General features: G+C 41.0%; 1 protein-coding gene across 30 annotated transcripts in view; it reads left to right on the top strand.

Moving 5' to 3' along the window:
- Positions 1-21442, top strand: part of MAGI2 (membrane associated guanylate kinase, WW and PDZ domain containing 2) — a 1173000-nt gene that overhangs the window by 985038 nt on the left and 166520 nt on the right. For 29 of the 30 annotated variants that reach the window (XM_038415335.2, XM_043497686.1, XM_043497696.1 and 26 more), the window contains one exon: positions 16140-16775. The exons of the other annotated variant lie outside the window; for it this stretch is intronic. In XM_038415335.2, the coding sequence (XP_038271263.1) occupies positions 16140-16775 (636 nt within the window). The remainder of the gene's footprint in view (positions 1-16139; positions 16776-21442) is intronic. 30 annotated transcript variants of the gene reach the window in all.

Here is a 21442-nt window from a genome sequence, read left to right as displayed (position 1 = left end):
CATGTTAGATGTTTTATTTCAGATAAATCAAATTCTTTTAGATTAGGATCCTTGTAAGGGAGCTGTATCCTTAAAGAAGAATAAATGTATGATATGCCAGCTATAAGGTATTTGGGTAGATTGACATCTGCAGATTGAGGTCTGTAACAAGCTCTGTTCTATTTTTAAAAACTTCTAGTAATTCAGAAAGCTAATTTCTTAGCCCTTACAGAAGGGGTTGTTGTTTTTTAAGAACAAACTATGATGTATCTGACTCAGAGTTCCTCATTATTTTTGTTTTGTTTTTCAAAAAAACTTATTTTTCTAAAAATTAATCTTTGAGACAAGCAAGGCAGAAGCAGCATTTCAGAGTTCCTGAAAACACAACTTCCTGTTGTCAGTGTTTGGCGTCAATATCTTACATTGAGGACTGTCAATCTTCTCGTGGAATTTTCATGGATATTGAAATGATATACGTACCAGGATACATTTTGCAGTTTTCTTATAAAACTGTCTGCACCATTTTGTGCAACACAGTGTCTCAACAGCAGCATAATGCAGTGCCAGCTATGTATGAGAGGCATTCTCTCAGATAATTCTGGTCTCAGCAAGACAGCAGGGACTTGTTAGTGTCTGGGATGAAGAGATGGACAAGCATGCTCAGTTAATTAAAACTGCTAGAATTAAGAACATATGATGTCTGGCCAGATTCAGAGACTCCAGCTGAGCAGTGGAGTTACAACATTATTTCTGGGAGAGACTTAATAGTTGACATCTTAAGGACAAAGGCTGGGACAATCCGAATTGCAGACATCCCACATGGGGCACATTTTGGACATCCTGTATATGGTATACTGAGCACACTAAGGTGTACAATGAGGCCAACATTTTCAAACTTGGTTGCCTAGAGTTGGGCTCCAAAGCCATGTTTTGCCTGTGAAATAAATGGTCTGACTTCTGGAGGTGCCAAGTACTGTCCACTCCCATTGAATTCAACTGGCAGACTTTGAAGTCCGTGAGAGTTGCTGTGAGTACACAATGCTACCAAAAACCAGGGGACTTTTACTTAGATAATTAAGTAAACTAATGGGCTGATCCAAAGCCCACCGAAGTCAATGGAAGGAATTCCATTGCCTTCAGTGGGCTTTTAATTTAAACACTGTGATGTCAAGGTGATGGGCATTGTATAAGAAACTGTATAGATAGGTAGAACTTCATTCAACCATTTGGCTTTAATAAATTATTGCAAAATGTACAGTTTAGTTCATTTATTTTCCAGGGATATTTCTAATATTTAAAATGGGTAATACTATTAGAATTGGGATGGACTTTTTAACTGTAGATTAATAATATGAAATAACTACAATTATTTCAATCTAAATTTTTCATAACAATGAAATGTACAGGTTCTTTTTAAATGTCATTTGGTTTGCTCAGTAATAATTTAGGACTAGATTCAACCACTATTACCTATGCTGAATAGTAGTTTATTTTGTGAGGAGTGACTAGGTAGTGAGTAGGTACTCCTCCTGGAGTAAAGTAACTATTCAGTGTAAGTAACATAGGCAGAATCAGTCAATTAATCATTTCAGGCCACCAGAAAAAAAAATTACTTGCTAAAAATGGTCTGTATTTACAGGCTAAATATATATTCCTGATAAATCCAAGGACATCTGCCATGGTACCATAGCCTCTTTTTAAAGGATCAATATACTTTCTCTCATCTTTTTGTTTCCCTTCCTTCCCAGCCGTTTCTGCTGAGAATTAGCAGTTGCAATGAAGCACAGTTAGCAAGACTGCTGAAGATATTCTTCCATTGGTGACATCTGGCTCCTTGCCAGGCTTCACAGGCAGTTACAATGACTTCTTTGTAGTTACCTCATGCTCTGTCATACAGTTAAGCCTTTAGGCTGCTGGGAGACTGTCTGGGCTACTTTTCCCTCCTGGGAGCCATTACCTTGATAAATGTGATGCTGCATGTTCAGAAATAAAATACTATACGTTCAGAAACAAATGTGTTGTAAGTTTTGACCTTTTTTATAAAGCAAAAACAGTATTATTTTTACAATAGCCTCCACATGCAGTAATGCATTTCAAAGTGATCCTGAATAGCTGTTTCAGAGTAGCAGTGTGTTAGTCTGTATCCGCAAAAAGAAAAGGAGTACTTGTGGCACCTTAGAGACTAACAAATTTATTTGAGCATAAGCTTTCGTGAGCTACATAAACGTGGTATACATTTTTGCCTTGCTCTTCAGATCTACTGATGTCCTGTCATGCAGTTCACTTGTGCCAGGATTTTTATGATGATAAAGTACTTCCTGTAAGGAAAGCCTAGACAAAATAGGCTTAGTTAGCCAGTAAATAAAAAGCTTCCTTAGAAACAGGGCCTATTTTCCATTTTATCAGGTCTCTCCTGCAAATTATACATCACTTTTTGTTTAAAATTCATTATATTTTTGCAAGGTGTCATCTTTACCATCCATTTTATGGTATCAGATTCTTGAAGTGAAAAAACTGGCTAACTAGGCAGACTGTATGCCTGTTCATTTGAGCTTTGCAATATATCTTCTTTTTTTTATTGCTTTACTTAGCCTTAATCTGCAATTTTTCATGTTTATCAGATCAGCAAATAATCAGAATTCTCTCTGAATGTATTTTATTCTTCCTTTCCAAAAAAAAATTAAATACATCTATTTAAATAGCTCTTACCATTATATGCAACATACAAAAGAAATGTAAATAGTTTCGGGGACTAATCCACATCTGCCTGACTGTAATTACCAGATGCATGCTGGTTAAGCACAAAATTTTTGAAAAGCCAGTTTTTTAATTAGGCGCATGCATTGGGTCAGAGTAAAATTAAAATGGAGTTCTACTAAAAAAATTGACTGTGTAAAATGGCACATGCTTATTTAACAGATCTGATTTTAGCATGTATTTAAAATCACTTCTACTTACCTGAGGGGGGAGGAGGGCTCGAAAGGTTTTACTTTTTTTTTTCTTTTACTCCTGTTAGCCCCCCAGAGCAAGCAAACTGGGAGAGTGAACTAGATTCTGTCCTGCCTCGCACATCAAGAGTTCCAGTTGCAGGGCCAAATTTTATCCTCAGTTATATATGTATGCTATAAACTTTTGTAACCTTATTGGCTTTAGGGGGGTTGCGCAACTATAATTAAGAGCAGAATTAGTCCTGTGCAATCTTTAATATAATGCTTGGTCTACACAAAAAAGTTAGGTCAACCCAGATACATCACTCAGGGGTGTGAAAAATCCACAGTCCTGAGCGACATAGTTAAGCCAACCTAACTCCCATGTAGACACTATTAGGTTGATGGAAGAATTCTTCCATCAACCTAGTTAACCGCCTCTCAGGGAGGTGGATTACCTGTACTGACAGGAGAACCCCTTCTGTCAGCATAGGTAGTGTCTAAATTGAAGCTTTGTGAGGCTCTCTCGATGGGCAGGTGTGACCAAAAGCATCCCTGTATTCACATGCTACATACGATTGTAATAATCCACCTGGTGAAGTATCATTTGAAAACTCATAACTCGCTGGTCAATAGTATTGTGGTGAATTGTAGGTAGCAACGTTCTGTGTAAAGTAATGAAATCCCCGTGTGGTGTTCTTAGCACGTGTTCAAAACCACACAGCTCTCTCCAGGCAGAAGTATCCTGAACAAAGAAATGTGTGTTTACCTCATTTTACATATAGGTAAGTCTGCGAGTCTGTCACAGAGGTAATGGAAGTCATGGATTCCATGACCTCCGTGACTTCTGCAGCCGCAGTTGCTGGCTCAGGGGCTGCACAAGCCTCGCAGCCCCTGGGCCAGCACAGCAGCAGTTTGGGTGTTTGGGAGGGAGCAAGGGGTTGGGGGGGGCTTACCTCAAGATGGGGAGCTTCCCAGCTCCCAAGGCCCTGCAGCTCCTAGGTGGCAAATGGGTCAGGGGGGACTCCGCACTGCTGCTTGTGCCCACAGGCCCCACCCACGAAGCTCCCACCAGCTGTGATTCCCTGCCAATTGGAGCTGCAGCAGCCGGTGTTTGTGGTGGGAGCAGCGCATGGAGCCCCCATCCCCTCCACCATCTAGAAGTTGCAGGGACATTGATCCAGATAGGAAGCCCCTGCCAGCACTGCCAACCCTCCTCCTCCCCTCAGCAACAGTGGGGGTCCCGGGCTGCGCTGCCTGCCCCCTCAACTACCATCACCACCTCCCCTAGCACCCAAGGCACCCATGGACTGCCCTTCCACAGAGCACCCACCCCCATCCCGTTTTAGTCACAGATATTTTTAGTAAAAGTCATGGACAGGTCACGGGCCATGAATTTTTGTTTACTGCCCATGACCTGTTCGTGACTTTTACTAAAAATACCCGTGAGTAAAACCTAGCCTTACATATAAGTAGTAAACTGGGTCCTCAAGATAGCAGGAAGAGGAGATGGCAGGACATAAAGCAAATTTGCATTTCAGCAAACATGAGTGAGAAGAAAGAACATGGAGCATCCTATATCACCATAGTCCATGTTGCCTTCTTTTCTGTTTGAATAAACTTTGCTTTGAGGGATAACCCTCAGAAGAATCTATTTCTGACTGTAATGCCTTGTGCTTGTAAAACCCCTGTTTTGGGGAAAATTCAGGACTGGGAGTGTGTTTGGTCCACCCTGAAAGTAGTAACCACCCTGCAAGTACTGCTGACAAGTTGCCGGGGTCAGAACTGCTGGGTCAAGGCTGTAGCTATACACAGACACTCAGGGTGTGTCCTGCATTGCTGTTAAGCTGTATGCAAACTGCCCAGGTTAAGAGCTACAACAGCAAAGCACTGTGAAGCACCCAAGGTTACAGGGCAGGTGGTGACACAACCTCTCATGGGTCTAGATTGCATGTGTCACAAGGTTTTCAGCCAGAGGCAAATATTAGTGCAACAAAAGGTACTTTGCTCTTTGAATCCAACTAGGAAAATAATGTTTGCCAACAGTCTGTGGAAAAGGGTGGGTCCACAGTTGCAAATGAAACATGACTATAGTGATCCGACTATAGGTGCATCTTTGAGGCCTGCATGAAACTTGATGTAGTACTGGGACACCTGCATCCACAATTAGTAGCAACTTCGCAGCTACATAGAATTTGATGTCCAGGAGATAGGTAGCTTTCTCATGTGACGGAGGCCTAGAGCACAGGACTTCCATGACCAGTCGCAGAGAACTATTCACATATTCTGATGAGCCGCTCAGTGTTCTATTATAGCATCAAGCAGAGCTAATAGCACAGAGCTTCTTCATAGAAGCAGCCATGGATTTATGGATCTCTCAATAGCTCTTTCCATTTCACTGTGCCTGTTTAATTTGATGGGTGACTGCAATAATATTGTCTATTAGATGGATCTGTTTTAAAGCTAATAGGAGGGTCTAAAGTTTTAAGTATACAGCTCTCTTCCAATCGATATCTGTTGCTTTTATAGATATGCACTCCTGGGAGATTATGGGCTGCACATTTTAGCAATTGATTCAACATTCATTTGTAAAAGAAGTAAGTTATGCCTTGTTGTAGCAGGTACTTTTAATAGGCCAGTAGAAACAAATAGAAGGCATCCATCTTACTCTAAAATCTCCCTGAACATTTGATTACAACTGAGGCGTATCATTGCCTTTTAAAAAGTGATTAGTAGTAGTAGTAGTAGTAGGAAAAAGGGCTGAGGTTTTGAAAAAGGAAAATCAGGCCACTGATTTATGAGCCTAAATAAGGATATAGGAGTCTAGCTGTAATTACTTTTTAAAAACTTATCATAGAGACATGGGACAAGCTCTATAACCACATGATTATTTACAGTTGTTTGCTTGAGTGTAAATGACTGCCAGGTGCAACACCCAATGTGAGCAGACCGTGTCTAAATTTCCTCATACTTTGATCTTCCACAGCATCTTAAAAAGCTATATCTGTTCAGGCAAACTTAAAGAATTATTTAAATGTAGGGCTAACTTCTGCTCTGTGACACCAGTGTAAAGTCACAGTAACTCCTCTAAAGCCAATGAACTAAAATCTGTAGTCACAACTATAAAATAGAGCAGAATCTGGCCCAGCAATGTTGGGAAAGGATAAGTACATGGCAACTGAGTGTGTGGCTAAGCACACTTTTTGAGTAAATCTGCTTCTCCTTTGTTTTTATTTTGTTAGTTCCAAAGCATATATAGTGTGTGTAGATCATTTTTTAAAAATTATTTTAAATATACAGTTTGGGCACGAGAGTAGGAACAGATAAACAGTTAGAGGGAAGGCTGACCAGAAGAAGTGAATTGGAAATATATCTGAAGGAGGAGAGCACCTCTGCTTGGTACACAGGAAGAGGGAGGCTGTCCCAGGCATTGTGGGGATGGTCAGGGTGGAAGAAGCAACAGAGATGTTAACTGGAGAAAAAGAAAGGGAGTATCAAGACAAATGAGTAGACACTCAAGTATAAAAGCTAGGATTAAGAGCAAAGGAAATCTAAGAGGTAGGCAGGAGCAGAGTGGTACAGAGTTACAGAGCCAAATTCAGAGGTGATGTGCATTGACTTAGGCCTGGTTTACGCTACACATTTAGGTCGACATAAGGCAGCTTACTTCAATCTAATTATATCAGTGTACACACTACTGCCTTATCTCGCCGACATAAGTGCCCTACTACACCAACATAATAACTCCACCTCCGCAAGAGGTGTAGGATTTATGTCGATGTAGTTAGGGCCACACAATGTCTCTGTAGACATTGTGTTATTTACATTGGCTGTTGACTGTCTGGCTCTCAGCGCCCCACATTGCCCCTCTTCAGTCGGTGGAAGCACTCCTGGGGAGGACATGCACCACAGACAGAAGGAGGAAGTGTAGACATCAGCCACTGAAGTAATTACTCTGGTGGCTGTAAGTTGACCTAACATAGATTGACTTAAGTCTGTAGTGTAGTGTAGTCTACACGGGAGCTGGAGGTATCATTTCCAACTCGGGTCCACATACCTGCACTAGCTCTGATTGGGCCAGCGTACTAAAAATAGCAGTGTAGCCATGGCTGCATGGGCAGTGGGACAGGTTAGCTGTCCTGAGTACAATCCCTTCTGAATCCTTAGCTTCAATCAAAGCTAGCATGGGTATGTCTACCTGAGCTGGAAATTATATCTTCAGCTCCAGTGTAGAAATACCCTTTGACTCCATCTCACTCACTCAGTTCCTTATAGCTAGTATTTACACATGTGCTACCAAACTCGGAAGGAGGCTAAATTAGGGTAACATACAGACTGAGGAACCATAATGAGGCGTACGTTAAATTAGAGTAGAAACCATATTAATTTGTGAGAAAATAGCATCACTTTTAACTCCCTTAGAGATTGCTATAAGTAACTCTAAGGGCTTGTCAACATTTGAAATGCTGTAGCAGCACTGCCAACACTGACAGGAGGGATTCTCCTTTTGGCAAAGGTAATCCATTTCCCCAACAGGCAGTAGCTAGGTTGATGGATCAAAGCTGAGAGATGTGGATTTTTCACACCACTGAGCGATGTAGTTAAGCCAACTTTATTTTCTAGTGTAGACCAAGCCTCAGGCTGTGTAAAGGGAGACTAAGTTAACTTAAATATTATCTCTGAATTCAGACCTTTAAGTCTAAGGGACTCTGAATACGTAAGTCAGTCTAGAATATCTAAATTGGCATAGCAGTAACAGAGGGGACTGGAAGAAAGTGCAAGTTAAACTCAGACTTCCTTAGACTCACTTCTGAATTTGGCCCTTGTATTTTCAACCAGATGCAGGAATCTGTTCTTATAGTGATGGACATGTGGAATCAGTGATGGAGTTGGAATAATGAACTCCAGCCTAGAAAAAGAAATGACCCTTCCCCTTCTAGAGAATCTTCTTCATACTCCTACTTCCCCTTCAACAAGAAATTTAAGGAGACATGGGCAGGTCCTGCAGCTTGTTAGAGAGGGAGGAATGGCAAGGGCGGGGGGAGCTAAATGGGGAAGTGAGACTAATGAATTCTATAGGTGTATATGTAAACAACCTCCACCCATTTTCACATATCAAGCCTCAAAGCCAGGCAAATGTTGAGGCTTGGTGCAAATGTTTTGCAGAGCCCTAATGAGAACTCCTCACCATGGGAATGATTGTGATATCAGGAACCAGACTGTGGCTCACTGAATGAATCATTGTGGTAGAATAAGCTAACTAAAAAGGAGAAAGCTGCTATTGTTGTCCAAATGTACTAGTTATTATTACTAGCAGTAGGAGAGGAAATGCAGGAAAGATAAATGACACATCAGTAGTCTTTCTAAAATATATTTTTAAACTTTGCCTGATTATGACATTGGCTCTTTAATGCAAACAATGCCTCTTGCTGCCAAATGCTAGGCTTCTCCACTGAGCAAACATTGCTCATTGTGTGTTAGTTTTGTCATGTCACAGGGACCCAGGAGGCATGAATTTGAGATTTATGATGAGCAAACCTCAAAAGGTCTGGAAACTGGGTTTGGTTTGGAGAAGCTCCTAAAGCTCAGAGGCTTATCTAAATTACTTGAGATATTATCCTCCTTCACCTTCCACAGCCTGAACCTCTTCTCCTGTTCCTCTGGGTACAGTCACATTCAGCTAATTTTTCTGGATTTGACTCAATAATTCATTCCTCCATCCAATGTTTCTCCCACAGCCCTTGCTTTACATCTCCACTTTCTCAGCTTCAACATTCCCTTCTCCATATGATCTTGTAACGTGGACACCGTGCGTCTCAGAAGGTTTAGAAGTCACTGCTGCATCAAATGTTATCTTCAGATTGCATTAGCTCCATGACTTTCACATCTCAAAGGCAATCCAGAATACAATGTTCACCTTACATCCCATAGAAGCCCAAAAAACCTGAAAAGGGCAGCTTACCCAGCAAAGACCACACAGTCTTGTGCAATCTTGTGGTAATTGGTTTTGGTCCGGGTTTTTTTGCTGGGGGGAAGAGAGGGGATAGATTCTGGAAATGGGGATTCTTATCCAAACCTTTCAGATTTGGTTCTGAATTTTAGTTGAATTTTTCTCAGGTTGTTCTTTTCCCTGGCAGTTTTGCCCACTACTGAATTAGCTGGTGTGGTTTCCTAGTTTATGAAGACAATATTATTTTGAGGATTAGATTGTGCATGCATGCATAAGGGGAAGAAGAAGATGGCACAAGATGATTTCCTTGCTCCTGTGGAATAAATAGCCTTAATCCAAAGCCCTTCACTGCCTGAGCAGGAGGATAGCAAGAGAGGAGGAATGAAAACAGGGCCATTACCACCACATCTCTGTGCACTGGTCAGCATTCTGGAAAGGAAGAAAAAGATGCATTGATACAACAGTTACAAGGGGGCTGCTCTGGCCCTCACTACTTGGAAGCATTTTGCCTGACTCTGGAACCTTGAAGAGGGAAGTTCTCACCTGAACGGTACTGTGTGCAATAGTTGCAGGGCCAGATATTAGAATAGAAAATTCTATTCACGAGAATTTTGTAAATTTTCGCAAATAAGGTGGATGGAATGGGTGATATGGAATTATTTCCAGAACAATTCTAACAGGCTTTGAAAAGATGTGTCCATATGAAAGAACAGTGTCCTTTTTTGTTTGTAAATTATTTTTATACAATGCTTCTCTTAATTGGAATGTGCTCTTTTAGGAGAGCTGCTTTAACAATACATATACTTGGAAATCATCTTAGTAATTGATAATAAATTGTAATGATTCAGGATTAATTGGGACAATATTAGCTAATAATGGGGATGCACTGGGCCAGCACCTAGTATCTAAGTGGTGCTTAAAGGGACACTTGAACATGTCAACTTGCATTTTTTTGAACTGACTAATTAAAAATATACATTCTGATATTATTTGTATTATGGTGGCTTAAGAGGTCCACAACTAAGATCAGAGCACCATTGTGGTAGGACAGAAAAACAGAGAGGCAGTCTCTGCCTCAACTTGAAGTCTAGAGGCAAGACAGCCAAAGGGTGGGATGGGAAATAGACACAGAAAGACAACATGATTTTCCCATTGTTATGCAGCAGGCCAGTGGTAGAGGCAAGGAATAGACCGAGGTCTTCTGACTTCTAATTCAGTTCCTTGTCCATTAGACCAAACATGGAACAAACTCAGGACCAGTGCATGAGCATGATACCATCATGCTAGTTCATGAAACAGAAAGTGCAGTTGAGAATCAACAAAACTATGAAACTGACTCTACACAATGTGCTGTCAAATGCACAGAGTCAACAAACTGGAAAAAACCCCAAAGAATATTTGTTTTTCTAGTTACTTTCACTAATAACAATGTTAGGTGTTACTTGTAACAATAGGTACAAACATACCTGACAGAATGGTGACTTTCAAGTTAACTGTCTCTTTAATCATGTGTTAGATACGTGACAGTCAAATTCTGATCTCTTTTATAAAGCAGGTTGCAAATAAAGATTAAAGCAAGAACTAGATCACAAATAAAGATGAAATACAGCAATTGTCACTTTTATTCAGTACAGTATTTTGTTTACTTAATTTCTAAAAGATCAGATTTAAAACTATAAATTGTCTGCAGCATCTGTGTAAGTGAGCATTATCTCTGTTCTCGCAGAGCTTCCTATGCATTTCTGTATAACTAAACTTCCTCTTTCAACCTGTATTTTAAGATGCACGTTTATGCAGTATGTGTCATTCTGTGCATATTATTCTCAAGCATTTAAACAAAATCTGTCAGCATTTGTGTGCTTGGCCCACCTTTGAAGAAATCTCTACATGAATTACCACTTATGCATGTGAATTTTAAAAGTATGCAATTAACTGCTGTCAGGTTGTTAGACAGTCTGATCATGTGTGAACTAACCAATTCATTTTTACATACACAATATTCTTTCCTTTCCCTATAGTGGCATCTCGTTCTTTTCCCTCTACTCAATTGATTAGATTTGTGATTAGGGTGCTTCCAGGAAACAATTTCATATATTAATTGAAAGCAATTCCAGTAGCAAAAAAATTTCTAATTTAATTACTGAATCTTGAGATACCATTAAAACATAAAATTGATAGTGCATATTATTTTAGGTCAAATAATTAAGCTATGTATCTGGCAGCGAACCTAGAGCTATCATAGTTTATTGGTACATAACTTATTTGCAGAAAAATAAAAATATTGTTACTTACAACACTACTGTAGCTTGATGATTATTCTGACCACATAGCCATTTTCTGTGTTAAAAGGCATAAAAGATGCATGCCATTTTAGTTTTATTGAAAGTGGAAACAAAAATCGGCTAGTAAGTACTTTGGCTATTGTGTGGACAAATAAGTTGCTATTTATTTTAATCCAGGCTCTGGCCTGTAGGTTCTACCATAATATGAATATTTATTGATAATCATCAATATATTGACCAGTCCTGGTCATGGGAAGACACCTAAGTCAACTGAAACTTATTTTGAACTATTCTTCAGTAGAAAAGGGCTGCTACATGAGCAGAGTGGAGACCCATGAACCCAATGTTGACTGAAAGTACTGAGGCACAGTGATTAACCATAAAAAGTTATCATTTGGCAATAGGTGGCACACAGTGATATTAGATAAACTTTTGCCTATACTTAGAATAGGAAATAACCAGAGTAACCATGTGATATGTGGTAGCAAATGGTGACCTTTAAAGCCAATGGTAGAGGTCCCATTCAATGCAGGATGATTATTTCTCACACACAAACGTACATGCCCTGTGAACTTTTAGCCCATCGGCATCCACTCCACCCCTCCTGCAGACACAGGCTCCACAAAATCTGATATTGTTTAGATTAAAATGATCCTGACATATTCGTCCTTTTCCTAATTTTATCTATCTATTAATCCCATTCTGTCTCTGTCAAATCTGATACCAAAATAGTATATGTTAGATACAAAAGAGTAGATAGAGACTCCAGTAAAGAATTACATGAACAGCACAACTGAATGGCGCATCCAAGGAAAAAACTTAGTGGGTGTTTAGCACCCACCAGCAGGAACCTTCTCCCCTCTACCCCAGTGCCTGCCAGTGGCCCCACCTATCAACTCCTCCCCCTCAGCTGTTCCGCAGCATGCAGGAGGAGTTGGGGGAAGGGGGAGAGGAGGGTAACTGGGCAGGAAGAGGCGGGGCGGGGTATGAGGAAGGAGTAGAGTGGGGGCAGGGACTGGGGCGGAGTGGGGGTTGAACACCCCTGGGGCAAGGAGAAAGCCAGCACCTGTGGCAGGAGCAGTTTGGAAAAGCTGTGATTGTGATATGAGGAAATCTGGTGATTAGTTTGAGAAGCACCATAGAGCTGTGATTTGTGCTATGAGACGATCTGGGGCTGAGTCCCATTTCCTCTCCCCCCATCCCCATGTGTATGATCAAAGGAAAGATATTTTTACGTACCTTGAGTTTCCAGAGTGCATAATTTCGCTACCGAATTGTGTAGCATGTGCAAGTAGCAGTGCACTGGGGTTTTATTGCCAGGGGTATTATAAATAGTGAGGGGGGATCTAAGCAAAGGTGCTGGGGGTGCTGCCACACTCCTGGCTTGAAGCACTTTCCATTACATACAGAGTTTACAGTTTGGTTCAATGGCAGTCAGCATCCCCATTATAAAAATAGGGCCAGCACCCCTGGATATGAGTGCAGTCTGTGGATTTAATGTTGGCTAGAGGAAAGTACAATTTTAGGTGGTATCGTGTGTCAGGGGTTCTCAAACTGTGGGTCCAGACCCCAAGGTGGGTTGTTACCACCTTTGAATGGGGTTGCCAGGGCAGGCTTAGACTTGCTGGGGCCCGGGGCTGAAGCCCGAGCTCCACTGCCCAGGGCCGAAGCCAAACCCGAGGGCTTCAGCCCTGGGCAGCACAGCTCAGGTTCCAGGCCCCGTGATTAGAGACTGAAGTTCTTGAACTTCAGCTTTGGCCCCCCTGCCGGGAGCAGTGGTGTTCAGGCTTTATTCCCCCGCACAGGCAGTGGGGCTTGGTCAGACTCAGGCTTCAGTCCCCCCTCCTGGGGTCGTGAAGAAATTTTTGTTGTCAGAAGGCGGGTTGCGGCGCAATGAAGTTTGAGAACCCCTGTCCTATGTGAAAGTATAAAGAGCTTGTAAATAGGTCTGAAGTAAGTGTGGTATTCTGTTGGTGAAGTAGGTTCAGTGTTAGAGCATAGGGGAAGCGTAGGTGACACTTGATCATTTTAGTCAAAAGGCAGAGTGGGATTGTTCTGAGTGTACTGGGGCATCATTCAAAGAGGGCAGAGTTAAGATTGTGTGGGCATTTACCTTAAACTATGTATTTCCTGGTTTTCAGAAGTTTGAGTTTTATAACTGTGACATTCTGAAAGGGCACAAGCTATCACCAGCAACCTTAACTCTGTGATAACAAGTTTTATGCCATTTAATTTCCTAATTACTTAAGCAGGGAAATGTTTGTTGTTAGCAGTTGGTGTTCATTTAGACAGTTGTAATCCTCACTCAGGTTTTCAGCTGATGTGCTGCCATGGTTAGCTAATAATTAAAAGAGCTAGCTTTTATATAGTGTTTTTATTAGTTAGATCTCAAAGAACTTTACATCATCATCCCCACTGTACAAAGGGGAAACTGAGGCAGAGAGGTTAAATGACTTCCTCAAGGCCACCCAGGATGCCAATGGCACAGCTAGGAATAATCCCAGTCCAGTGGTCTTTCCACTAAGCCACATGGTGGCTTATAGAATTTCCTCTGTGCCCCTCCCTCCTCCTGTACATTTTGTTATAGTGGAGTAGAGATCATGGTTGTCCTTTGAAATGTTTGCATTGTATAGTTGCTTACAGGGCTGGTGAGAGAAATTTCATCCATGGTCTGTGTCCCAAACTCTTGGCAGTTTTATAGTACGACAGTTATAGTAACTTTCAGCAGATGAGAGAAGACTGGTATGTCTCTCTCCTTCTCCATTCTCTGCCACATGTAGCACCACAGTCCCTTCCCCACCAACATTTCCAGCTCCCCCTCACTGCCCATTAAGCCATTAGTTGGCACTGTAAGAGCCATTAACATGTAAGTTGTTCCTTGTTGTCTCCTGCCCCATGCAGCTGCATACACATATCCATGCAGCAGTTTATCGGACGCCTGCACACTGAGCACAGACTTTCACTCCCAACACTAACTAACCTCCAGCTGGGACTCCTGCCCCTGCTTCAGCCAGGCTTCCCCAGCCATGCCTCAGATCCACACAGTCTGCCCCTCTTCCAAACTGTGCCTCTCCCACACACCCCGGCCAGCCCCTGATCTCAACCCTGCACAAGGGTGATATGTAACTATTCATTTTCTGGATTTCAGATGTATAAATTTGCATTACCTTCAGATCCCAGCTCACATGGAGGGGTAGGAGTGGGGCTTAGACACTGCCTGAGGAGCAGGGTCCTCCAGAGCACACAGTGGACCAGGAGAGGAGCTGAGAGCCCTACAGATCCCAGCATGCAGACCCCTAAACTTTTCTGCTATCCCATATACTCTTCAACCCCTCCCATCTTCTCCTCTGCCACTCCACCTAAACCCTCCTTCTTATTTGAGTCCCCTCAGCCCCTCTTCCCTTCCCTACCGCCCATTCCCATTTATCCCCCTCTCCCCTTCCCTACCGCCCATTCCCATTTATCCCCCTCTCCATAATATTTTCCATCACTCGCTGCAGACCCAAGCCTCTCTTCTCCTATTACCAGCTACTCTTGCACCCCAATCATCCCTCCTCTCCCAGTGAGCATTCACATGTGTAATTTATTTGCTTTTCAAAAATAGTTTCAGCGCCTTCTGAATATTCTGCTGTACTCAGATTACATTTAGCCAAAATGAATAATAAATATATAAAAACCTTGAGAGAGGCAGATTTTTCCCAAATGTTTACAGCTCATTCTCAGATTTCTTCCCAGAGTTGGTTCGTACTTCATGGTTGCAGATTTTGAGAGATGTTAAGTGGCCTATTCATCTAAATAAGATTCATCTCTGAAAAAGAGTACCTGATGGAGATGAATACAGCCTGAAACAATAACTATGTGATGTGTGAACTGCCACGACATACACCCAGGAGGGAAATGTGGAGCTGACAGGTGCTCCTGCCCATATTCTGCCCCCGTTCCCATCATTCACCCCTTCCCCTCTCCTTTCCCTGTGTCCTACCCCACCTCTTAGCCCTCATCATCCCTGATCCCCCAACCCTTCTCCTCCTATTCCCACCTACTCTTCCTCCCCAATCACCCTCCCCTCCCAGCAAACATTTGCTTGTGTAATTTATTTTCTTTTAAAAAGAATAATTTTAGCACCTTCAGCTGTGCCAATATTACATTTCCCCCTTTGACAGAAGCAGATTGGAGTAATATCCCTGCTTTTTGTTTTGTTTTGTTTTACTTCACATTTCTGCTCTAGGTAGGATTTGAACTCTCAATACCGGGGGTGATGCTCAGATTCAATGACTGTGCCACGCCCTCAGAACGCCTCAGGTCTTAGGCTGAAAACATAGTTTTCCAGATAGCTGGCCAGACTCTCTGCACATGCTCAGTATAATTCATTCGGTGTGATATTAAGAATGTGAGATTTACAACAAGCCTAACTAGAGAAGCACAATCTTTTTGAAATAACATTTTGATTTTCCTTCAAAGGGCTGGTGGATGCCATGAGCTCTGTTGGGCTAACTTTGAGTGATGTGACTCTGGTGCAGTGATCTGAGCCCCTGTTTGATTTCCATCTGGGAGCAAAAAAAGGGTTGCCAGAATCACTCAGCTTTAAGAAAGGGGGTTGGGACTGTATCTCCCTATTCCTTTGGTCAAATGTTCCCAACTTTGGATCACTAATAGAACCTTACACCACCTAATTTTTAAGGCAATCTGAGTAACCATGTAGATTTCAGAGCACTCAGACGAGTTGAGATTTAGACAGAACCCTTTAGTCTGAATCTTAATTATAGTAGAGCTGTTGCTCTGTTATAATTATTTCAGCATTGAACTACCTTATTTATTTTTGTAGGCAGACAAATTGCAGCCTGGTATCACCTTTGGTTGATCTGAATACTGCTCTAATCCATTTTACTTTTTAGTAAAATTGTGATTTCCTATGTCTGATCTCATAAACAAATTCCATTCCTTTTGTGTCAATAGGAATTGAAGTTTTCTCATATCATTGCTATTTTTTTCTCTTTCTAGGTGATGTCATTGTCTATATTAATGAAGTTTGTGTCCTTGGGCATACTCACGCAGATGTAGTCAAACTCTTCCAGTCAGTTCCTATTGGTCAGAGTGTCAACCTGGTGCTATGTCGTGGATACCCTTTGCCCTTTGATCCTGAAGATCCTGCCAACAGCATGGTGCCACCACTTGCAGTAATGGAGAGGCCTCCGGTAGTGGTAAATGGAAGACATAACTATGAAACTTATTTGGAATACATTTCTAGGACCTCTCAATCTGTTCCAGATGTAACAGATCGACCACCACATCCCTTGCACTCCATTCCTGCAGATAGTCAGCTTGATAGCACATTCCCACCACCTGTTCATGATGATAATGTATCAATGGCTTCTTCTGGGGCCACCCAAGCTGAACTCATGACCTTAACCATTGTGAAAGGGGCCCAGGGCTTTGGCTTCACTATAGCAGACAGTCCTACAGGACAGAGGGTGAAGCAAATTCTAGACATTCAGGGATGTCCTGGTTTGTGTGAAGGTGACCTCATTGTTGAGATCAACCAGCAGAATGTACAGAACCTGAGCCATGCAGAAGTAGTGGATATACTTAAAGAATGTCCTGTTGGAAGTGAAACTTCTTTGATTATCCATAGAGGAGGTAAGTCTAGAAAGTCTGTACAATTACAAAAATGTATGTGAACAGTTCTAAATGATGGGAACTACTTATTCTTGTGTACTGGATTGGAAATGGTTTGTTATGGGAGGAAAAAATGTGCATATATAATAAGTACTGTAGGCAAAAGGTAACCATTTATTGTACATCCTTTTCTGCATTTTGAGACTCTAAGCATACGTCAAAATCTCCCTCTCTGTATAAGTATAACACACTCTCCAAGGCATCCCAGGCCCTTTTAGCATTTAATAGTTTGCATGATGGTTGCCTGCAAGTTCTTAGGGTATGTCTAACTGCAATAAGACATCCTCCGTGGGCCCATGTCAGCTGACTTGGGCTTACGGGGCTCAGGTTGCAGGGTTTTAAAATTGCATGTAGACATTCGGGCTCAGGCTGGAATGTCTACACTGCAATTTTATAGTTCCATAGCCAAAGCCCCGCGAGCCCAAGTCAGCTGACATTGGCTAGCCGTGGGTGTTTTATTACAGTGTAGACATACCCTAAGAGTCCCAACCCATAGCACTGCAAGGTTTAAGTATAACCCAAATGTGTTAGTTAAATCAAGGAGATCAAAATCAGAACAAATGTGAATTTATCAAAACTTAAAAGTAAATTGTCAAGTTTGCTAGGCCGTTTGACCTAAATTTTTCCTTCTTTGAAAAACTGATGTACAATGGTTGTTTATTTTTGCCCCAAAACTAAAACTGTCAGTGTGTTTTTTGTGTATTTAAAAAAATAGCAGCTCCATGTTCATGAGCATATAATAATAATAAACCTGTGTATGTTGTATTGGAGGAGAGAGGGTAGAATAGTTTGTAAGGAAACAATAGTAAGAACCAATTATTTTTAATACCTGTATGGCAATCTTTAATTTCTTTACTTTTAACATTTTAGTATAACAGATTTTTTTTCCTGATTTGTTAATCCTAATGATAAACATCCAATGGCTATTTATAAAAACATAAACTGAAGACTAGGACTGGTCCCTTTAATTAAAGTACACCACTGGAAATGATAGCACTTACTCTAAATTAGTAATCCATATTCACATGTCATTAGATGTACATTGCTCTGTGCTGCAAAATAAATAGATTAATGAAAAATATATTTATCATTTTCCTTTTTTAGAAGCAGGAGGATAAGAAGTGAAACAAGTATTAATGTACGCAAAGGACAAAAGTGAACTCAGTTAAAAAACTTAGAATTAGAATTTCAAGGCCTATAAAGCCTAGTACAAATCATGCCAGAGAAACCTGATTATTTTTTCTCAAATTACCAAATTAACGGATGGAGAAAATTTAGGGAGATTTAATATATGTAGGCTTCAGCTAAGCAATTGCTACAGTATACCTCTCAGAAGCATCTATGGAAAATTAATTGCTGTTAGATTGAATATGACATCTATTGCATAGAGTGAAAATTAACTGAAAGACTGAGCAAAAAGTAATGGTATATAGCAATATATGAACTTGAATGGAGCAAGTGATGACCAGAAGGTGCTATAGTAGTTGGGTTTAGGTCTGGTTTTATTGAGCATCACTATTAATAAACTGGAAGAGTCAGGATAAACCACACATTGTTTTAAGTGGCAGATGATGATAAATTAGGAGTATTGGGTAGTGAGAAATAGTACAAAGGGAACTAGAGAGGTTAAAATTACAATAAAAAGGATTTACCATGGAAAAAAATGCAAGCTAACACTTCTCTGGGGGAAAATTATCCAAAATATACATCTTCAATGGAAGAAGAGAGTGGAATTCAGTGCTAGTGAACAGCATCTTATAATGCAATATAGTGGTTAAAATCTTCAAAGGCAATACACTGTGGCCCAGAAAGATGTTAGTCTTTCTCTCTCTGAAACTTACTCTTAGACCTGGTCTAAACTAAGCTGTACATCGATCTAAATTACGCAGGATAAGTTATGTAATTCAATTCAACATATCTTAAATCAATTTACAGGAGTATCTACACTATGCTATGTCAACGGGAGACACTCTCCCGTCGACATGGCTTCTGCCTCTTGTTGAGGTGGATTATAAACATCGATGGGAGAGTGCTCTCCCATCAACTTAGTGCATCTTCACCATACCCACTAAATCAGTGTCACTGCATTAATGGCAGCAGCAGCGATTTAGCATGGTAATGAAGACATGCCCTTAGTCATTGCTTTGACAAGCATTCGTGCTATCCATCTTTTCTTCTGTCTATCAAGAGCTTGTCAAAGCAATGATGTAGAAGAGGACAACTGCCTACAAGGATTAGAAAGTGAACAGTGATGAACACCAAAGAGAGAGAGAAGTGTTCAGCATAGTACCAGAGATACAAGCAGGAGTCATGGGTCAAAATAAAGCAAATTAAAATTTAGGTTGAATGTCAGGAAATACTTCCTAGTACACATTCATTAGACTCTCAAAATGTCTCATACAGGAAATTTTGGTGTCCCCTATTGTTCTGAGTCATCCAAAGCAAAAATGGACAAAGTAATCTAGTAATTTAATTTAGGGAACAATCTTCTAGCAAGAGGAGTATAAAATGTTATAATCTAACAGAAACGAGAGAGAAAGTTTCTGGAATAAAAATCTGTCTTTCCACCTCTTTGTTGTCCCAATATGAACAGAGAAACAGATTTTGTGACGAGTTCAGATAAGATAACCTCAATGTGAAACACAGCCCAAGAAATATTTATCTAAACCTGCTATGATTCTAAAATATTTCATCTATGACATTGATGAAAACAAGGCACACCTCTTCATTACTTTTTTATGCCATCTTTATTTTTTTATTGGGTGCATGATGACAGTTGAAATGTAGCCTCTTTTTATTTCATTGCTTTATGCATCATGCCTTTAGCTTCTCATTTTTACTATGACTAAGCATAATGTACTTATTTACGTTATTTACGTTATTTGCTGGAGGACAGAGGTTGTGTGATGCATACACCTATGGGAGCCTTATCAGTTATTCATGCATGTTGACCTAAGGCCTGATGACTGATGCAATGGGACAAGTGCAGTTTCAGAAGTGTCTTGTCTCTCACTCTCTGGTCAAAAAATCTTATCCTTATTCTTATGTGAAAAGGGTGGACATTGCTTCGCAGATATGCTCACTACAGGCATCTTCTGGTGAGTATTCTATGGCATTGGCAAAAGCCCTTTGCCCTCGAGCTTAGAAGATCATTAGCATGGGCCATTTAATGAAAATAATAAAGTGGGGGGAGAAATGGTAGTATCCAAAAATAAGAATTTGGGAAGCCTTTGGGACTTCCTTTGGACTAACAGTGAGGGGTGTGAGACAAGTCAAAAAGAAGCCAGTGTTTGACCAACTGAAGAGGAGGAACAACTTCTGATTTTCCTGTGTGTTCACCTTATTACTTCTAAACCAGCATTAGGAATTCATCTGTTTGTCTGATATTGTCATTTCACAGGTTTCCTACACCTCTAGAGAAAATGAGATAGATCTACCCCTGCTTTTGTCCCGTAACTAACAGGTGGCCAGGTCAGCACATGCCCATACAAGCTAATCTAAGGAAGTGTTGTGGTGCTGAGGGGCCACAGAACTTTTTATCGAGTACAGTAGGCAGTGCAGCTGAGCTCCTTCCTGCCTGCAGTTAAAGCTCCTCTACTCTTACCTCCTTGCCGACCAGTTCAGCTCTAATTCTGGATGGCCAATCTCCCAAATCCTTCCTACACCTACCTCAAAAGTGCAGCCCCTCTCTTGTCTTGGAGCAGGGAGGAGAAATTCATCTGGCCCATTCCCTTGATGAGACATAAAAAAAGACTTGAGGTTGGGGGAGAGAATATTGAAGGTAAAAAGAAACAAAACTTGACTTGGAGAATTAAATCATGGCCCCCATCTCCTTGTTGGAGGGTGAGGGAAAATTGGACGTCCCCTCTTCTGAGACAGAGAGGCAGAAGGTTTGTGTATATATATATGTGTGAAAGCATGGCAGAGTGAGTGGAGACAATGGAGGATAGAGTGAGTAGGGGAGGGAGTGTGTGAGGGACTGGAGAAGGAGACAAAAGAGAAAGCAATGACAGACAGAGGGAAAGACAGAGCAGAGGGAAGTAAAGGGAATGTGGTGGAGAGAGAAGGAAAAATATTGAGAGACCATGACAAAGAAGGGAGAGAACACAGAGAAATAAAAGAGAGAGAATGGACTATTAACTCTGCAGAAAAGTTATAATGAAGGAAAAGACAGTGAAAGGGCAAAAGGGCAAAAGATTTTTGCAAGATACATGAGAACAAAGGGTAGATAAAAGGAAAAGCAGAAAAGGAAAAGAAGAGAAGAACAAAAACAAGAAAGAGTAAGTATTTTATTCATTCATAGATATTCTAATGCAAAAATACTGAAAATCTTGCCTGATTCTTTTTCTCTATGTAAACACCCATCTGGCAAATTGAGAGGAATCAGGTTCTTTGGGCTGCACAAAAAATATTACCCAGATTGCTTGCACCCACCCATCCAGTTTTGCTCTGCCACCTACCCTTCCGCATTCAGCTCACACCTCATGCTTCTCCTCTGTAGCAACCTGCATGGAACATGGAGAGAGAGAAGCTCAGAATGCAGGAGGGAAGAGTTCAGAGGAGGCACCTAGAAGTCAGTATATGTACACATGGATAGTATGTTAGCTGCAGCTCAAGCATCCGTGTAA

The sequence above is a fragment of the Dermochelys coriacea genome, chromosome 1 (assembly GCF_009764565.3).
Source record: "Dermochelys coriacea isolate rDerCor1 chromosome 1, rDerCor1.pri.v4, whole genome shotgun sequence".
In the NCBI taxonomy this organism is placed as follows: Eukaryota; Metazoa; Chordata; order Testudines; family Dermochelyidae; genus Dermochelys; species Dermochelys coriacea.
This window is presented reverse-complemented; position numbering and strand designations above follow the sequence as displayed.